At 34.9% G+C, this 17,100-nt stretch overlaps 2 protein-coding genes across 2 annotated transcripts in view; both read left to right on the top strand.

The window, feature by feature from the left end:
- The window catches only part of LOC107717277 (fatty aldehyde dehydrogenase-like), a 4,798-nt gene extending 935 nt beyond the window's left edge, over positions 1-3,863 (top strand). The window contains exons 2-3 of the mRNA XM_016523964.1: positions 2,965-3,154; positions 3,289-3,863. Of these exons, the coding sequence (XP_016379450.1) occupies positions 2,999-3,154; positions 3,289-3,651 (519 nt within the window). The 5' untranslated portion in view covers positions 2,965-2,998 and the 3' untranslated portion in view covers positions 3,652-3,863. The remainder of the gene's footprint in view (positions 1-2,964; positions 3,155-3,288) is intronic.
- An 818-nt stretch (positions 3,864-4,681) lies between these two features.
- On the top strand, positions 4,682-7,145 carry LOC107717251 (fatty aldehyde dehydrogenase-like). Its single transcript, XM_016523935.1, has 6 exons — positions 4,682-4,699; positions 5,008-5,149; positions 5,241-5,407; positions 5,490-5,589; positions 5,885-6,144; positions 6,668-7,145. Exons 1-6 carry the CDS (start codon positions 4,682-4,684, stop codon positions 6,680-6,682), a joined length of 702 nt encoding a protein of 233 aa, XP_016379421.1. The 3' UTR covers positions 6,683-7,145.
- Positions 7,146-17,100: the final 9,955 nt, after the last annotated feature.

The raw sequence follows: 17,100 nt of genomic DNA, 5'->3' as shown, positions 1-17,100 counted from the left end.
AATAGAATTATTAGAGTTTCTTAAAGAGTTTACATACACATCAAAATCTTTCCTGAAAATAAAAAAGTAGGGAGTTTTCTTTGAAAATGTACACTTATGAATGTAAATTTTTGCAAGTTATAGCAATAGATTAATAATAAATTTACAGTGAGAAGGGTTTAAATTCAAAGAGTAACCAAAAAACACAATTTTTGGGGTTAAACAAAAGTTTGGATATAAATATTTTTTAACAAAATTGGAAAAGTCAACCCAGAACACTTTAGAATAAGCACAGTCCCAAAATAAATGATTGATTGTTTCTTCAGACTGAAGGCAAAAGGAGCAATTGGGGGAAATACTATTGTTAAATTTAGCAAGTTTGTAATTTACCGGATAACAATTATGGATAATTTTGATAGAGACTTCAACAACTTTATTAGATAAGAAGAATTTTTGTCGAAGAAGCCAAAACTCTTCCCATTCTATATCACTAAATATGTTATTCCAAAAACTCACACAAGCAGGTAAAGAAATCTGAGATCTATTAATAATTGAACGGATGTCTTTGTTTGACATGGCATTGAGAAGACTTTGGTCAACAAATAAGTTAGTGTTATCAAAAAGAGGAGAGTCTAACGAACCTTTAGGGCCAGATTTTACTAAAGGTATAATACAAGAGGGAATTGCACCAAACACAATGGCATATTCTCTTGGGGGGACTGGAAAAGAAAATTCTTGCATAAATTGTTCATAAGTAAAAAGGACACCACGATCATCTAAAAGTTGACTGACTAAAAGTATATTTTTATCAAACCAATTGTGAAAAAAAAGAGATTTATTTTTATATCTAATATTTTTATTATTCCAAATAAAGTAGCTATGTGGTGAAAAATTATAATTAACATCACGGTTGTCTGGACCAATAAGCATTAAGCTGTGTCGTCAGTCAGTCATTTCCCATCATGCTTTTGATCAGCACAGTCGGTGGAGAGCAACTGCGCACGACTGAACAATCCGACACAGCCGCCTCGCCGTCGCGAGAGTTTTTTGACACACGTCAGCATGACATCAGAGCAAGTCGGACATAACTCGGACACTTTTCTAACCGGCATGCATCTCGCGGTCATCGGCTCTGCGCAGATTTTGCTCATCTCAAACAAGCCTTATATGGTAAGGCACATAACATATCCGTCACACGCTTGAGGAATTCGGCCAATCACAACGCACTGGATAGCTGGCCAATCAGAGCACACCTCGCTTTTTCAGAACGATGAGCTTTGTAAAAATCGACGCGTTTCAGAAAGGCGGGGCATAGAGGAGAAACAATAATTTACAGTATGTGGAAAATAATGTGTTTTTTTAACCTTAAACCGCATAAACACATTTCATTACACCAAATACACAAAATAATGTTCTTTTTAGCAACATCATATGACCCCTTTAAAAACATATAGCTATTAAAAAAAGAAATCCATGATCTTATCATACAAATACCTTAAAAACAATAGATTATACATGAATAGACTTTATAGCTCTCCTGTTATTACAAAGCTAAATAACAGGTACATAGTTTTATATTTCTTTGAAAGCTAGGACATATGGTATTTTGTGGAAAAATGTACATATGTGTATTTAAAATTAAATTAATAGAATTTGGAAGATTAATTCAAAATGCCTCATTTTTAATATGGTTATGATATTTTAAAGAAAGATAACATTTTTAAAAAACAAATCAAAAGGCAAAATAATTTTGTCAACTATTTTGTCAACTATAAACACAGACATATCCTTCCGTCTTTTCAGAGCTACAATGTGGAAAAAGATGGTGCAAACTGTGTAGTTCCCATTTTCAAAGAACAAAAAGAGCAGGTCAAATCAATGTCCTTTTAAATTTATAAAGAAAGCATTTAACAGGATAACATGAATGTATTATCTTAATATTATGCACATTTATTTTCATTTGTAACAACATTTAATTAAAAAAAATAATAATAACCAAACATTCTCCCAGTTGAGATCACCAACAAACTTGGTCCAGTAAATAGTAGCCTATATGATTTGGTGGTTGTCTCATTTTGAAAGTAAAAGTAAGTCAGGTTAATAAGTTACATCTCTATACAGAGAAACAGCACCAGAATGAATGGCACAAAATAGAAGAGAATTGTATTAGGGATCACAGAAAATTCTAAATTATTCATCATATGGTATAATTTAACAACTTAAATATTTCTGTGCCAACAAAGTATGATGATGAAAGGCAGAGAGTTTCACAGGTATTTTATCTGTTAGTCACAAGGCCACACCAAGCAGGTTAAAGATAAAATCAGAAATAAAGTTCCACTTTTCATTAATTTTTCATTAATTATTTTAATCAATACATTTTAAAGTATTCATCAGAGTGAAAAAAAAAAAAAGGCGAACTATTTTATACGAGTTAATGACCACAGATTTATGAATATAATATACACATTTTTCCATAAATTAAATTATTGGTCAATAACTGACAATATTTTTATCTAGATGTATGCAAGATGCAGCATAGTGTCGGTGTTGAAATGCCATCAGCTTTGGTCAGAAGTGCATGACCTCTGGACAGGGTGTTTTTTTCATGATCACCTCTCTAAAAATGTCCTTTTGAATCCCCAAACCCTTGTCTTTTAGATAGGCAGAGTTTTTTTGCAGTCTTCCACACAGCATCAGTAATAAATACTATCCAATGGAAATTCTTTTGCCAGTGTGTCCATAGAAGGTTGCTGAGCTACATGAGGAGTAAAAAAAACTTAATTTCTTGACTGAAATGGCCAATGGAATTGCCACATAGCTGAAATAATTTTAACGTTGACAATTTTATCAATGTTGGAAAATTCCTGCTTATGATCAGTCTAAAGATGATCAGAATTGGCTATCTATACTGCAGTTCAGAATATTATATTCCCATTGGAAGTTTAGTCAACATTTAAGAAATGTAACTGTTTTTCTGCGCAGACCTCTAGGAAATATATAATTCAGGCTTGTACAGATGGAAAAGCAGGTTGTGGATGGGTTGAGGGAGGTCTTCCAGTCAGGCAGATCCAGACCCCTGCAGTACAGAAAACAGCAGCTCAGAGCCCTGCACCGCCTCATCACTGAACGCCAAGCAGACATCGAACAAGCTCTAAAGCAAGACCTCAACAAGGTACGACAGCCATTTTGACAGATCAGTGTTTCCTTAAAAGCTATAAAATATTAATTCAGTGGCAACACTGAATGTTTTTATTGTCATTCAATGTTACTGAATGCTAAATCTTTATTGTCACTGTCATCAAACAGAATACGTATAACACTTCACTCTTTGAGCTGATCAGCATCGAGAATGACATCAAATTGGCGGAAAGTGACATGGCGGACTGGGCAGCTCCTCAGCCTGTGAAGAAGAATCTCAACAGCGCGCTTGACGATGTTTACATAAAGCCTGAACCTTTGGGTGTTGTGCTGATAATTGGAACCTGGAACTACCCTTGGGCCATGATCCTGCAGCCCCTGGTTGGAGCTATTGCAGCTGGTAGTAGGATTTTTGTAACTAATTACAGCCAACATAAAAAGTTGTGTTCAGCCGTGCTACTTCCACAATGTAAAGCATTTACAAACAGAAGAAAATGTTGGGCGGGACTTGATTTTATCTATTGGGAATAAGTTGGATTTTAAAATGTTTATATGTACAGTAGGAGGTGATGAAAGTTGATAAAGTTTAATTATGACAACTCTCGAAATACATTTTAGTAATAAGAATTGTAGGAAGGATTGATCTTGTTGGACAAGATCTGCTCAGCTGGTGTTGCTGGCATGAGTGAAGCTTGCTCAGAATTACAGGAACTAGGATACAAGGTAAGGTAAGCAGATCTAGACGTGGTACTTGGGAGGAGGAACACTAAAGCAAATTCTAATGCTGCACAGTACTGAGCTGGATGAGGTTAGGATGGAAATTAATAAGGTTGTGTAGATAGGAATGAGAGATCAGTTGACCCTTCGCAGGGAGTTTGACAGGTGATCTGACCAATCATATCGCCAAATCTGCCATTTTTTGTCCAACAAACAAACCAAACAGGAGAGTAGATTAACGTTGAAAAATGGTGTGTGTATTGACGTCTTTCCGCGGTTGAAACAAGATACCTTCGGATGTTCATTCATGTTTATTTCATGCTATAGCTAGTAAAGAGGAAGAGATGATTGATTCAAATGCCGCTTGAACTCAGGTGCTGCAGCGATCTGTCACGACAAATGAAAGAACCACAAAACTGTATTTATTGTTTGAATTTCTTAAAAAATGACAAAATTTGAAAGCTGAGACTTTGTTTCATACCAGAAGTAACCTGCTCTGTCTTGTCTGTTGGCACATTGTCAGTTTTCTCTTTGCTCTGCAATGTATTTTTCACTGCGTGAGAACCTGATGTGTGGTGTGAGTGCCATGGCTTGTCGGACATAGCAACAGTAACAAAGGGGGTAGGCATGTCACGATAACAACTTTTTGTCCAGAAATTAAAATTGATCATTTACTCCCCTCTATGTTGCTCCAAACCTGTTTGTTTTTCTTATTCTGTGCAAAACAAAAGAAGATATTTTGAAAAAATGTCCCAGTGTTGATTTTGTCTATGCAATGTAAATCAATGGGATCCAATATTATTTTGGACCCCATTGACTTTAATTGAATGAAAAAAAAATCCACATGAATCTCTTCATGAGAGTGAGTAAATGATGACAGAATTTTCTTTTTTAAGTCTCTTTAAACAATTTAAAGCTTTGGGAAGCATTATCAGCTGAAATAACAGTTTTCCAAATGTTTTTATATCAGACGAATAACCTGGGGAAAGTTTGCAAATTGTGGCCAGACATGCATTGCACCTGACTACATTCTGTGTGAGCCAAACATCCAGGACAGGATAGTTGAAGAGATTCAAAAAACACTACTGGTGTGTACCTTTATTATTATTATTATTATTAAATTGTAGTCGATGCTCACATTCCTAGTTAAGACATGTTAACTAATTTCAGGAGTTCTACCAAAAGGATCCTAAAAGCTCTCCAGACTATTGCAGAATCATTAACACACGTCACTTTGACAGAGTATTGGCTCTAATGAATGAATGCACTATTGCTCTTGGAGGAGAGAGTGATCGCTCACAATATTACATAGGTAAGGACAACTTTTATTGTCAATAATAATGGCACAAATTTTATCAGTTGAGTTTAGTAAATCAAAAACATGCATTTTTCTTCCCCACCAGCTCCTACAGTTTTGAGGGATGTTTTACCCCATTTCAAAATCATGCAAGAAGAAATCTTTGGACCACTGCTGCCCATCGTCACTGTTAATGGCTTGAGTGAGGCCATACATTTTATCAATGCAAGAGAAAAGCCATTGGCGCTCTATGTCTTTTCCTCTGATAAAACGGTATTCTTTTTATTGCTAATGATTTTTGGAAGGCAGAGTCAGTTTCAATGTCCAAGTGAACTTTTTTCTTTTTTCTTTTTAGGTGATTAAGCGAATGTTAGCTGAAACCACCAGTGGAGGAGTGACTGTTAATGATGTCTTGATGCATTACACTGTCGATACCTTACCTTTTGGAGGTGTAGGTAAGCCAACCAATAATATATAAAGACACGTAATGGTAAAGATGAATTTGCACTGTTTCAACTATTAAATTAGAAACTATTATATAAATATAATTAGAAATCACTTATTATTAGGATAAATTAGGATGTTGTAATAATGCTATATACATAAAAAGTAATGTGATATAAAATGTAATATATCATATTTTTTAATTTTAATATGTATTAAACTATATATATATTAGAATATCTAGATCTTAAACAAATACATTGAATTATACATTATACCTATCAGTTTTTTCTCACTCTTTTTAAGGAAACAGTGGAATGGGCAGATATCATGGGAGGCACACGTTCGACCAGCTGAGTCACCATCGTGCCTGTCTCATCAAGTCTTTTGCTATGGAGAGTTTGAATGACGCCCGTTACCCTCCACTAACAGCAGCCCGACTGCGCAAGGCCAAGTTTTTCATGCAGCATCGCTTGTGCAGCTGTAATGGCATGTGTGTGTGGGCCGCTATCACAACTATATTGGCAATTGGTCTTCTTGTTGCCTTAATAGTTGTGCTGATAAAGGTAAAATATTTTACAGCTTTATCATGGCATTGTCGAATTCTTGATTCTGATATGTTAACACACTTCCAAGGGAAGTTGATTCGTGTTTGTATTACATTACATTGGCATTCCTAAGCAAGATACTTAATCAGGGGAGGTTATTACACCCAAGATCATTTTAGGGAAGAAAACCTTAAAAATGTTTTTAGGAAAAACACACGTTCCTATGGAAACAGACCATATAACAATATTGAAAATGTAATGGACATCCAAGGTGAAATTCAATGCATTAACACTTTAGTGTGTTTCCGAAGTAATGTTCCATAGTCATTTTTCCATATTTATGCATTTTATGTCATGGTTTTATACAATTTGTTCAGAAATAGCATGTGATTGAACTTCCTGTCATGGTTTGTCTATTTGGTTAATGAGTATTTTCCAACAGACTGTCGTTTGGATCAAGCTTTGTTTAATTACTGAAGACTTTCCATTCCTGTAACAATGCATGATTGTTCATAATCAGTGTTCCTTCCCACTTCCACAGGATACTCCAGTTTGAAGCAACAGATCCCTCTGCCTGCACTGCTGCTCAAGTTTGTCACTCTTTAGAACAATTTTAATCTCATATGGAATACTTGAATCATATGTTGGTACAAATATTGAATATTTGTATCAATCTGATATAAAACAGTGTTTCATGTACATTTTCTTTTCAAATTTCGATAATTATTTTTCAGTAAACTAGAAACAGTATATTTTAATCTTCTAAATACAATTAATAAGGCGTGTTTGTATGGGCTTTTCTACTCCTGTAGAGAATTTGAGCTGTTGAACTGCTGAATTGTGCAGAATCTTCACATTTAGATCTTCTAAATGGACAAGTTACCATCATTTCTGTGATGTAGCAGCACAATGCAAGCATTGTTCTCCATTGTTCCGTTGTTTTCCAGCTTATCTTCTTTATGTGGTGGACTTTATGGAGAGCTTTAGCACATGAGCTTTCATCTACATTTATGTTGACAAATGTACTTTAAAGGCAATTTTCTCAATATTTAGATTTTTTTGCACCCTCAGATTCCAGATTTTCAAATAGTTGTATCTCGGCCAAATATTGTCCGATCCTAACAAACCATACATCAATGGAAAGCTTATTTATTCAGCTTTCAGATGAAGTATATATGACCCTTATGACTGGTTTTGTGGTCCAGGGTCACAAATGTTTACTAATTTAAATGACGTCAACAAATAATGCTTATTAGCACCTTAACAAAAATGTTGATCAAATGTTGATTCAGTGATGTTTTGCTTTATTATGCTTTATTATGCTAAATGCTTTATTATAGTCTTGGAACAAATTTAATAAGCTTTCATATGATTTAAATGTAAAGACAAAGAATGCCCCTGTAGGGAATTCACTTTTGTTGTTGTTGTTGTTGTTGTTGTTATCTATCATTTGATATAATGTTAGTCCTAATCTAGTCTAAAACAATGATTATCAAATCAACTATAATATTAGACAACAGAGATCTCTGTATAATGTAAAATAGAGATTGTCCAATAATTTCAAATATATTCTATCAGAAAATTTAATGTTAGATCTTGTGGATTTGTTATCTATTTTTGTATTTCATCTTGATTTAATTTTATAGGTAACAGTTTCAGTATTGTTGTTGAGATTACAATAGCCTGATACATTTTGATCCCGTTTTAAATTCATATCTTCAACTGCCCTCAATATCCAGCAGATGGCGCTCTCTTATAATTTAACATCTCTTATAAAACCTGGATGTCTGCATCTTCATCAGTAAGATGTTTGGCTTAATTAAATCAACAAAATAAAACTGCTATTATAAGTGATTATTAGTACTACTGCTGCTCAACACCTAATACCCTAAATATAATCACAATGATCCTGTTCGCTGTGGTGAAATGTCAAACACTCTTCCTCAACCAATAAAGTTGACTACACTTTCTATGAAATGAGTTATTTTCTTCTTTGAAGGAATGAGCTAAAACTAGTTTAATTTAATTGTATTCATTGTATTATTATTTTAACACAATATTGGGTTTAGTGTGACATTCCTCCCCAGGCGTCTGTCTGTCAAAAAGCCAACACATATTCCTCCATGTGTCCGTTTTTTTTGCTTTCAGCTTTACATTTGCTGTTACACAATCTATCTGACTTAAAGCTAGTACATATTTTATTTACATAGCTGACAGCAAATATATACATCTATTGTAGCTTGTCAAGCTCAATACATTAGTCAGTCAAAATGCTGAAATACGATGATAATTTCTCCGAACTGGCAGAAACGAGTATTTCTCAGTTTAGGAATGTAAAGATTAACAAAACGCCACTGAAATGATAATAGCTTGACAGTAGGGTTTACAGTATTTAGCAGGGTTCACCACATTCCATGATAGGTTCCATGCATTACTGCCTGAAGGGGCGTTCACACAGACAGCCATTTAATTGTTAGAGGTCATCAACTCGCTGTAATGTTGCTAGAATGCATTCCTGCCTGACTGCTGGATTCAGCAGTGATATGTGTGCATTCTCATTGGGTGTCACAGAATCTCATTACTGCACATTCACATAAACTTCAACTCTGTTCAGCTTGCATCACTAAAGGTTTTAAGCAGCTTGAATATGAAGGCCCTGTTCATTCAACTTTCCATTTATCCTGGGAAAAAATGTATAATGGTTTCCACTGTTTTCAACTATTAATGTTTCAGATGTTTCACATTTTAAATATGTTAAAATAGAAAACAGTTATTTTAAATTGTAATATTTCAGATTATTGCCGTTTTTACTGTATTTTTGATCAAATAGATGCAGCCTTGGTGAGCAGAAGAGGCTTCTTTAAAAACATTAAAAATCTTCCCAATAACTAGACTAGCATGAATACATATGTATTATGTGTTTAAGTGTTATCATAACTGCAATGAGATTATGACCCTGGTCTTAAAGCTTTGCAATGCAAAATCCTCATCTAGTCGTTATGTTTTAGCAATCATGTGTCCCTCTGGATCTGTATCACTTTCTGTCATCTGTCCTCTCATCTAGTCTGTAAAAAAAAAGAAAAGAAATTGAAGGCAAATCTCTCCTCAGTCTCACGGCTCCAGTGTTTCAGTTTCCATGGAAACACATTAACCCCTAACCTTGGCATGTTAGGTGGCTATGAATGTGAGTGCTAAGTGACTGCTCCTCCCACACCATGCCCGCTTTTTTTCCGTTCTCAACACCATTCAAATACACTTTTACACTCTGTGTTTGCTTTCTTGTCTCCGCCAACAGATTGTTGGGAACCATATCACTAATCGACTGGCCCTAAATGTAAAATCTTGAATATTATCTCACAAGTTCAGCTGACCTTTGACATCCCAGATATTGCAGTTGCTTCTCAACAGGCTGTCCTTCAGGTACCCAGATTTTACATCGGACATAATGTACATCTAATCCGAACATGTAGATGAGAAAACAAAAAAATCAAAAGCACTGAAAAAATTCTATTCTAATTATGCATTGTTGCTTGCATAGTTCACCAAAAAAAATAAAAAAATAAATTTGCTAAAACTATTGTTACTCTCAGGGCATCCAAGATGTAGATGAGTTTGTTTTCTTACTGGAAAAGAGAAATGTAGCATCACAAACAGCTGATAAAAACACATTAATCCACAAGTATTCCACACAACTTCAATCCATCAATTAATGTCTCATGAAGCAAAAAAAGCTGCATGTTTGTAATAAATCCATCAAGACATTATTAACTTTAAACAAGCCATATATACGTAATATTGCTTTCTTCTGCGAAAAAGTTGTCTTTTTTGAATCAGGAGAGAAAGCGCGAAAATTGACAGTTTAAATGTATTAATTATGGCTTTGTTTCTTATAAACACGCAGCTTTTTGCTTCACAAAACATTAATTGATGGACTTGAGTCTTGTGGATTATTGAGATGTTTTTATAAACTGTTTGGACTCATTCTGACGGCACCCATTCACTGCAGAGGATCCACTGGTGAGCAAGTGATATAATGCTAAAATTCTCCAAATCTGTTCAGACAAAGAAACAAACTCATCAGGCTGGCCTCAGCGTGAGTCAATTTTCATTTTTGCGTGACTTATTTCTTTAACAATTAGAACAGACCTGTGACCCACCAGTTGGAGACCCCTGCTCTATTGTGTATGTACAAATACTGTTTCCCTCAATTAAAACACCTTTGCTGACAGACTGAAGAATTTCCTCATTTTAATCTTACTTTGATCATTATTGTGAGGAATCACATGCTGTTTAGATGGCTGTGAAGGCCCAGCTGGTCCAGGTTACTTCGGCCTCACGTCCTCTTCCTGCTGTGAGCAGCTTTCTCATACTGTCCTGTTATATTATGTAAGCAGAGCTTTATTCAAAAGAATCAAGGATTGAGTTTCACTGTAAACAACCAGCAACTTAATATAAATGAGGAGTTGTATCCATAGCCATTCCCTCCCCGGCTCACTTTAAATCCCATGGGGGAATTAGTAGAAAATCCAGTGTTTTTGTTTTTTAACCTACAGTCTCTCTTTTTCTCTTTCTCCTCCACCCACGTCTTCTGCCTTGTTCTTCTAATTAACCTTGCTCTGCAGAGGCTTCATGTAAAGGGCAGCTGTTACTTGTTGAGATCCTGATAGTATCCAACTTGGCACATTCACACCAAGAACGACAACTGTATTGGCATCCACACCAATGCATATAATGCCTATTATAAACTGCAGTCTGCTTTAAGTGCTTGAGTTCTTTAAAGTCAAATGGATTTTGATAATCTAATTAATGTGTTTATCGTTCATCAGCTGGAAGAATCACCCTGAAAGTGATTCCAATGGTTTTGTTCCTGTGTTGTTATTATTATAGTACTGATGTTTTTACAGTACTGCTGTTATGGCCAACAAAAGCCAAAATAGGAGGCAACCCATGAGTAACAATCGGTAGGCCTGTATTGTGTAACGTGTAGTGTAGCCGTATAGTGTATTATTACAACATTATATTTATTGGTGTGAATGGGCCTTAACTGTAGGCTGCATTATCAAATTTAATACACAGCTACTTACTAATTAAATAAAATACACCAACTTTAAGTAGTAATGTGTTGAAATAGTGCATTACAGCATAAAAAATCTACCTAGCAACACTGCAACAATACTCTATTTATATATTAGGCCTATTAGCCAAGTAATCTGCAATCAAGTTGCTTTCATTTTAGTGAACATTTTTACTACTGTAACAATTACTGTTTTGAAAGTGCCATGGTTATGTATGAAAAGAGAGTGAACGAAGTATCACCAGAATGAACATTAAAATTAGACAGTTCATTTTACAAAATATATCATCACCCACTGCTGTAATTGACCATTCAGAATCAAGTATTCCAATGATGTAATAAGTTCACTAAACCTTGTTACTGTAACCATGTTACTGTCAGCTGAATCTGTCTTTGAGGGTTTTCACAACAGTCCTTGTTCCAACTCAGGAAGGTCAAAAAGTGAGAAAGTCTCTCCCATGCATGTCTGCCTTTCACCTCTCGCTCTACAACAACAAACCCAAGGCTTCATGATGCAGCGATTGAAGTATACTATGCCAAGAGCTCTCAGGGCCACTAATAAGGCTAGTGAAGTATATAAGAGAGCCCCTTGTCCTTTTCCATGGTTTACAAGGATTTCTGCCCAAATTTGCTGCATTTCAAATCTTCAACACATCGTTGAGGGCTTTGTTTTGACGGGTGTAGGCGCAGCAATTTTTCACAATGTCCCAGTGACGGGGTAGTGGGGCTTAAATCTAACCAGTGCTGAGCAGCTTTCTGGGGGGTAGAACGTTTTAGTTTTTTTTCAGGCTGAAAATAAACATGTAGCTGAGTGGATGCTCAGCAGGAGGCCTCTGCCAGACCGAGTCATGTGCAGCTCACTCCTCAGATAGCCTTTGATACTGAAGCTTTTGACAATGAACAGTGATTTATTGTAAGATGTCAGGCAGATAATATGTGTTTAGTACAGTCATTATTTCAATGAAGGCCTCAGCAGGACATATTTAGTGGAATTCACATTGTCGCCGTTGTGATGCATTAAGCTTTACCTCTATTTATAGGCTCAAGAATCATTGTTCTTCAGATATTTAAAAGAACATACAACATTCAGCTCTTCAGATTTAGCACAGATGGTATAAGAAGGATAAGACAGAATGGCGACTGTCTAAAATGGAAGTCTTAGAAAAAATATAGGTTTTATCAGATGTATAATATGCTTAACTTAACAATTTTGGGGATTTTTAAGATATTACATTTCCCTAATGCCCTTTGCTAAGCTCCGCCCCTTTGTTGCTGTTGCCAAGTCAAACAAGCCTTATTAAAACATCCCAGAGGAATAGGGCATTTCTTTTTACACTTGGAATTTCTGTAAAATATATTTATAAAGTAGTAGAAATTGATTGCATATTATTCTTGGACTGGAATGCAATGTGATATTGCAAAGCATTTTTATCTGCTGCTTTTCATTAAAATAAAAAGTTAAATTATGCAGTAACTTGATTAAAAACTAGGGAGACTGAAATTAAAAGAGCCAATGCTATTGCTAACATTTCTATGATATATCCTGTGTTCCAATTAGCATACTTTCAACCCCAAATAGTATTCAAGATTACTAATCTCAAATACTAGGGTGAATATGTGAACAGGGTATTTTCGAGTTGGGTATTGCATATTTACAAGGTTAAGACTCATGAATGCAACCGCAAAGTTGTAATTATGAGTGGGTAACTCAGGATTTTCTTTGAGTTTTCGAGTTGGGGGCATTATCAGAGAGAAAACATGGTGGAAAATGAATGCAGTGTCTGTAATTGACAACAGACCCTCAGTTCATTGTTAATTAATGAAGAAGAGTTAATCTTGCTGTATATTTTGCAGAAAAGGCACATTGCCATCAAGGGTCAGTTACCATTCATTTAGCCTCAACACACTCAATAGAACGTTATATTATAAACACTGGCAAATCTTTGATAATCCCCATGCTGCTGCTAAAATATGTTGTTGGTGATTAAATTAACTGCTATCACATCTTTCTCCCTGGTTTTTGACATCACCTCTCAGAAAGCTTTCAATTAAATTGCATTGCTATGGGGCTCAAATGTTTTCAGCTGTGTCTTTAAAAAGGTTGGTAAAGCCAGCACTGTTTGTATATGCTATCTTCTTCTTCCCACGGGGTATGTTGTTCTCGCTATTCTGAAGCTGTCAGAGAGCAGCGGTGTTCTGCCACTGGGACAGTGATGTAGTCTCACTGTGATGTTCTTCTTCTCAAAGCACTCTTTACCTCATCAGAAACTGCTCACAGGCCACTAAAAAACAACAAGGTTACCGGTTCCCACACTCATTTTGAAATACTTCTTCTTTGCATATTTTTAGTCAAAACTGAACACAGATGCTCATTCACATGTGCAGAGTCAAAGGTATGTGTTTTCTTGTTTAACTATCCAACAGTCCCAGTGGAATATAGTAGTGTCTACAGATTTTATTGCAACCAATACGTAAACCCTTAAAGGGACAGTTCACCCAAAAATGAAAACTCTTGTCATCATTTACTTTTGTCATTCCAAATCTGTATGACTTTCTTTATTCTGTTGAAGATATTTTAAGAAATGTCTCAGTGGGTTTATTTATTTATTTATGTATTTATTTTTGTCCATACAATGGAAGTCAATGGCTACCAAAATGGTTTGCTTACCAACTGTCTTCAGAATATCTAAATATATCTTCTGTTCTGCAGATGAAAGGAAAAGTCATACAGGTTTTGGAACAACATGAGGGTGAGTCAATGATGACAGAATTGCATTTTTGGGTGAAATAACTCGTTAAAAGGGGATTAAAAATCCTTCTTAAGCAGCTGTCATGATTGAGGTCAAATGTGCATTTTCAATAAGAAAAGGTATTAATACACATCCTGTTCTGCCTCCATTTTTTGTTTTATTAGGCATTTAAGTTTATTCTGCAGCAACTATCTAAAAGAGGCTCATGAATGGAAATTGACTAGTAAACAGCCTAAATTGACTGAACATAGTAGCTGGTTTCAATGCTCCAAAGCATCTTAAGCTGAATATTCCTGCAGGAAACACAAACCTGGTTCTGACAGAAGACGGTTAAAATGGAAACTCACTTGTACTTGAAATATTGTCTTTTTAAGGTCTACCTTGCTTGAATGTACTGAATTCATTTTTAAAAACTCCCAAAATGACTGCACTAAATTAGAAGCAGATATGATCATCTCAGGGAATAACCTCGAACACTTGGTCATTTCCAGCGGGCATCTGGCTTCAGTTTGATCTGGCACAGAAGTTCAAATATTTAGATATATTGCAGCATCCCCACTTTCCACATTTGCTTTGTGTTGTCATTTGTTTTCAATGAGCATTTCCCTTTTCTGGTGCCATCTCAGGCTTAACGTCAATGGAAAGATGGAAATATGGATTTCAGATAAGTAAGCACCTTTCACCACTGCTATTATGCCCAAACTCACATGTTGATATTTCCAGACAGTATTGATCTCTCTTCTCCAATTGAGGGTGTCCATTTATGTAATAATATCAATGTGAGAAGGTGCCATTTGTGCTTTCTGTTTATCTAAGTGCTTAATTGCCTTTCCTATAGGCTATAAACAATGCCGTTTCCATTACGTCAAAGCAATTTCTACCATTGTTTAAACAGAAAGTAAAGGGATGATATTAATGGTAAACTGCAGAGATTCTCAGAATGGAAAAAAAAAGCATTTAAACAGAGCAGCTGTCCAAATTCTTAGTAGTTTCCCTGAATTTACAATCTGAAAATTAATATGTCATTACCTTCCATAGCTTTTTAGTAGCACTGTCTGTCACAGACCAAAAGCCAGTAAAGGAGTATATTCAAAGTGCAATAAAACTGTGGCGACGCCTGGATTTTTCCAACTTAATTATGTGTTGCTGTGGAAGATTTTGACCTGTGAATCTCGCTGCAGTCACAGCTGCTGCTTCTGTAAAAATAACGAGGTGCGTTCATCCTTTATTGTCAACCTTGTGAGGTCAACCTGTCATCATAAATGACTGCTGTAAGCCTCTGAATCCCCAGACGTCCTCCTTTGGCTCTCTTTTTACCTCTGTATGCCTGTTTGGCCCGTTTGTGTGTTTTTTGGTGATAAAAAAAGCTAGAAAATATTTAAGTCAGTAGTAGTATGGTTAGCACTAATAGGCTATTATTATTGGCAAGAGCTTCCCTTGTCTCACAATATTTATAGTCTATATAGGCGTATTATCAATTCTTATATAATTTTAATATGTAATATTTTACCACTTTTAAAGTCCAAGACAACTGCTATATTGGACAGCACATAAGAAAAAAAAAACTTTTTAATGAATGTATGTATTTATTATTTATTATTAAATAAATGTATATAAATGAACTTAAAATGAAAATGTTTATCTTGTTAATGATAATTTCTATGAATAATCATACCAGAAATTAGCTGAGTGATTTTCCACTTTTCTTGCTACATTTATTAATTATATTATATCATCAAAAGCAAGCTTTTTCCTAATGAAAAAAGTCCAAGATGACCACCATATTGGTCAGTGTATCATGCACTTTTTAAAATGTATTATTTAAAGGGGTCCTATTATGCTTTTTCACTTTTTCAGCTTTAGTTAGTCTGTAATGTTGCTGTTTGAGCATAAAAAAGATCTGCAAAGTTACAAAGCTCAGTCCACTTCAAAAGGAGATATTTTATTTAACAGAAATCACTTTTCAAAAACTACAATGAATGACTCGTTTGGACTACAACGCATATTTTCCAGGATTTGTGATATCACAAATATCGACGAATGGGACGAGACCTGGTTGAGCTGCACTATGGGGAGAGAGGTGTTGTAATAATGTAAAATATGTGAAAAATAATGTGTTTTTCGAACAACCTAGTATGAGAGCCTGTTCTAGTACACCGCCAAAACAAAATCAAGACTTTGTAAAAGAGCATAATAGGACCCCTTTAATTTATATAAATGCATTTTAAAATCATTTTATTGATGATTTGTGTTCAAAAATGCAGACTCAGACAAACACAGATGAGTGTTCATGCATCACTGAGATATGTATGGACAGAAGCGGTGTGGCTTGCCAGTCATACTCATTAAAACCATGCCAACTTTCATCAAAGACCCCTTAGGCGGCAGAAAGCAGAAAAAAGGAAAACATTTCTTTCAGTGAGGTCAGATTCCAGGCCTGCAGTTATTTTCTCTTGACAGTTTTGGGGCCAGTTCCATTTCAAATTAAGCATTTCAGCTATGGCACTGAAGAAACTCAGCCCTAGATTTGTATTGAGAACTTTCATATTTATTTCCTTTCCATATTTTTTTCCTTAGAGAGTAGACACTCTCAAATTACAGTTGACTATAGTTCAGTAGTTCAGTGACTATTTCAATAGTTAAATAGTAACAAACAAACAAAAAAACTCAGATATCTTGATTAGTCTAGAGGAAAAAATAATGCTCAGATGTTGATCTTTCATTGGGAAACATAATGGAGGTCTCAGTTACATTCAAGTCTTAATTTTGTCTCAGATGTTTCACCTAAAATAGCTTAAAAAATAATTTCAGAAAATGTAAAAAATTCAAAATATTAATAAAAACACCTGTGAGGTTACTTTTCTCATGCAGGAGAAATATCTGAAAAATAGAAGAAACAAAAAAATCTTAACTCAGTACTGTCTATAAGGAGCTACAGAGAAAGTGGTAATAATTTACAGTAATTGTTCAAATAAGTGCAATTTGAAGTGCTTGTTATGAAATAACAAAGAACAACACTTTAACAGCATTAATCTAATATAATTTTAATTTAGAAATATACTATTGTTCAGTGTTTAAATCAATTATTTAAATTAATTAATAATATATTAACTAAATTTATGCAACATAAAAGGTTAAAATGTATTGCTA

Source organism: Sinocyclocheilus rhinocerous, unplaced genomic scaffold (genome assembly GCF_001515625.1).
Source record: "Sinocyclocheilus rhinocerous isolate Xijiao unplaced genomic scaffold, SAMN03320098_v1.1 scaffold1893, whole genome shotgun sequence".
In the NCBI taxonomy this organism is placed as follows: domain Eukaryota; kingdom Metazoa; phylum Chordata; class Actinopteri; order Cypriniformes; family Cyprinidae; genus Sinocyclocheilus; species Sinocyclocheilus rhinocerous.
The sequence above is the reverse complement of the archived record's forward strand: the minus strand, read 5'-3'. Positions and strand labels throughout refer to the sequence as shown.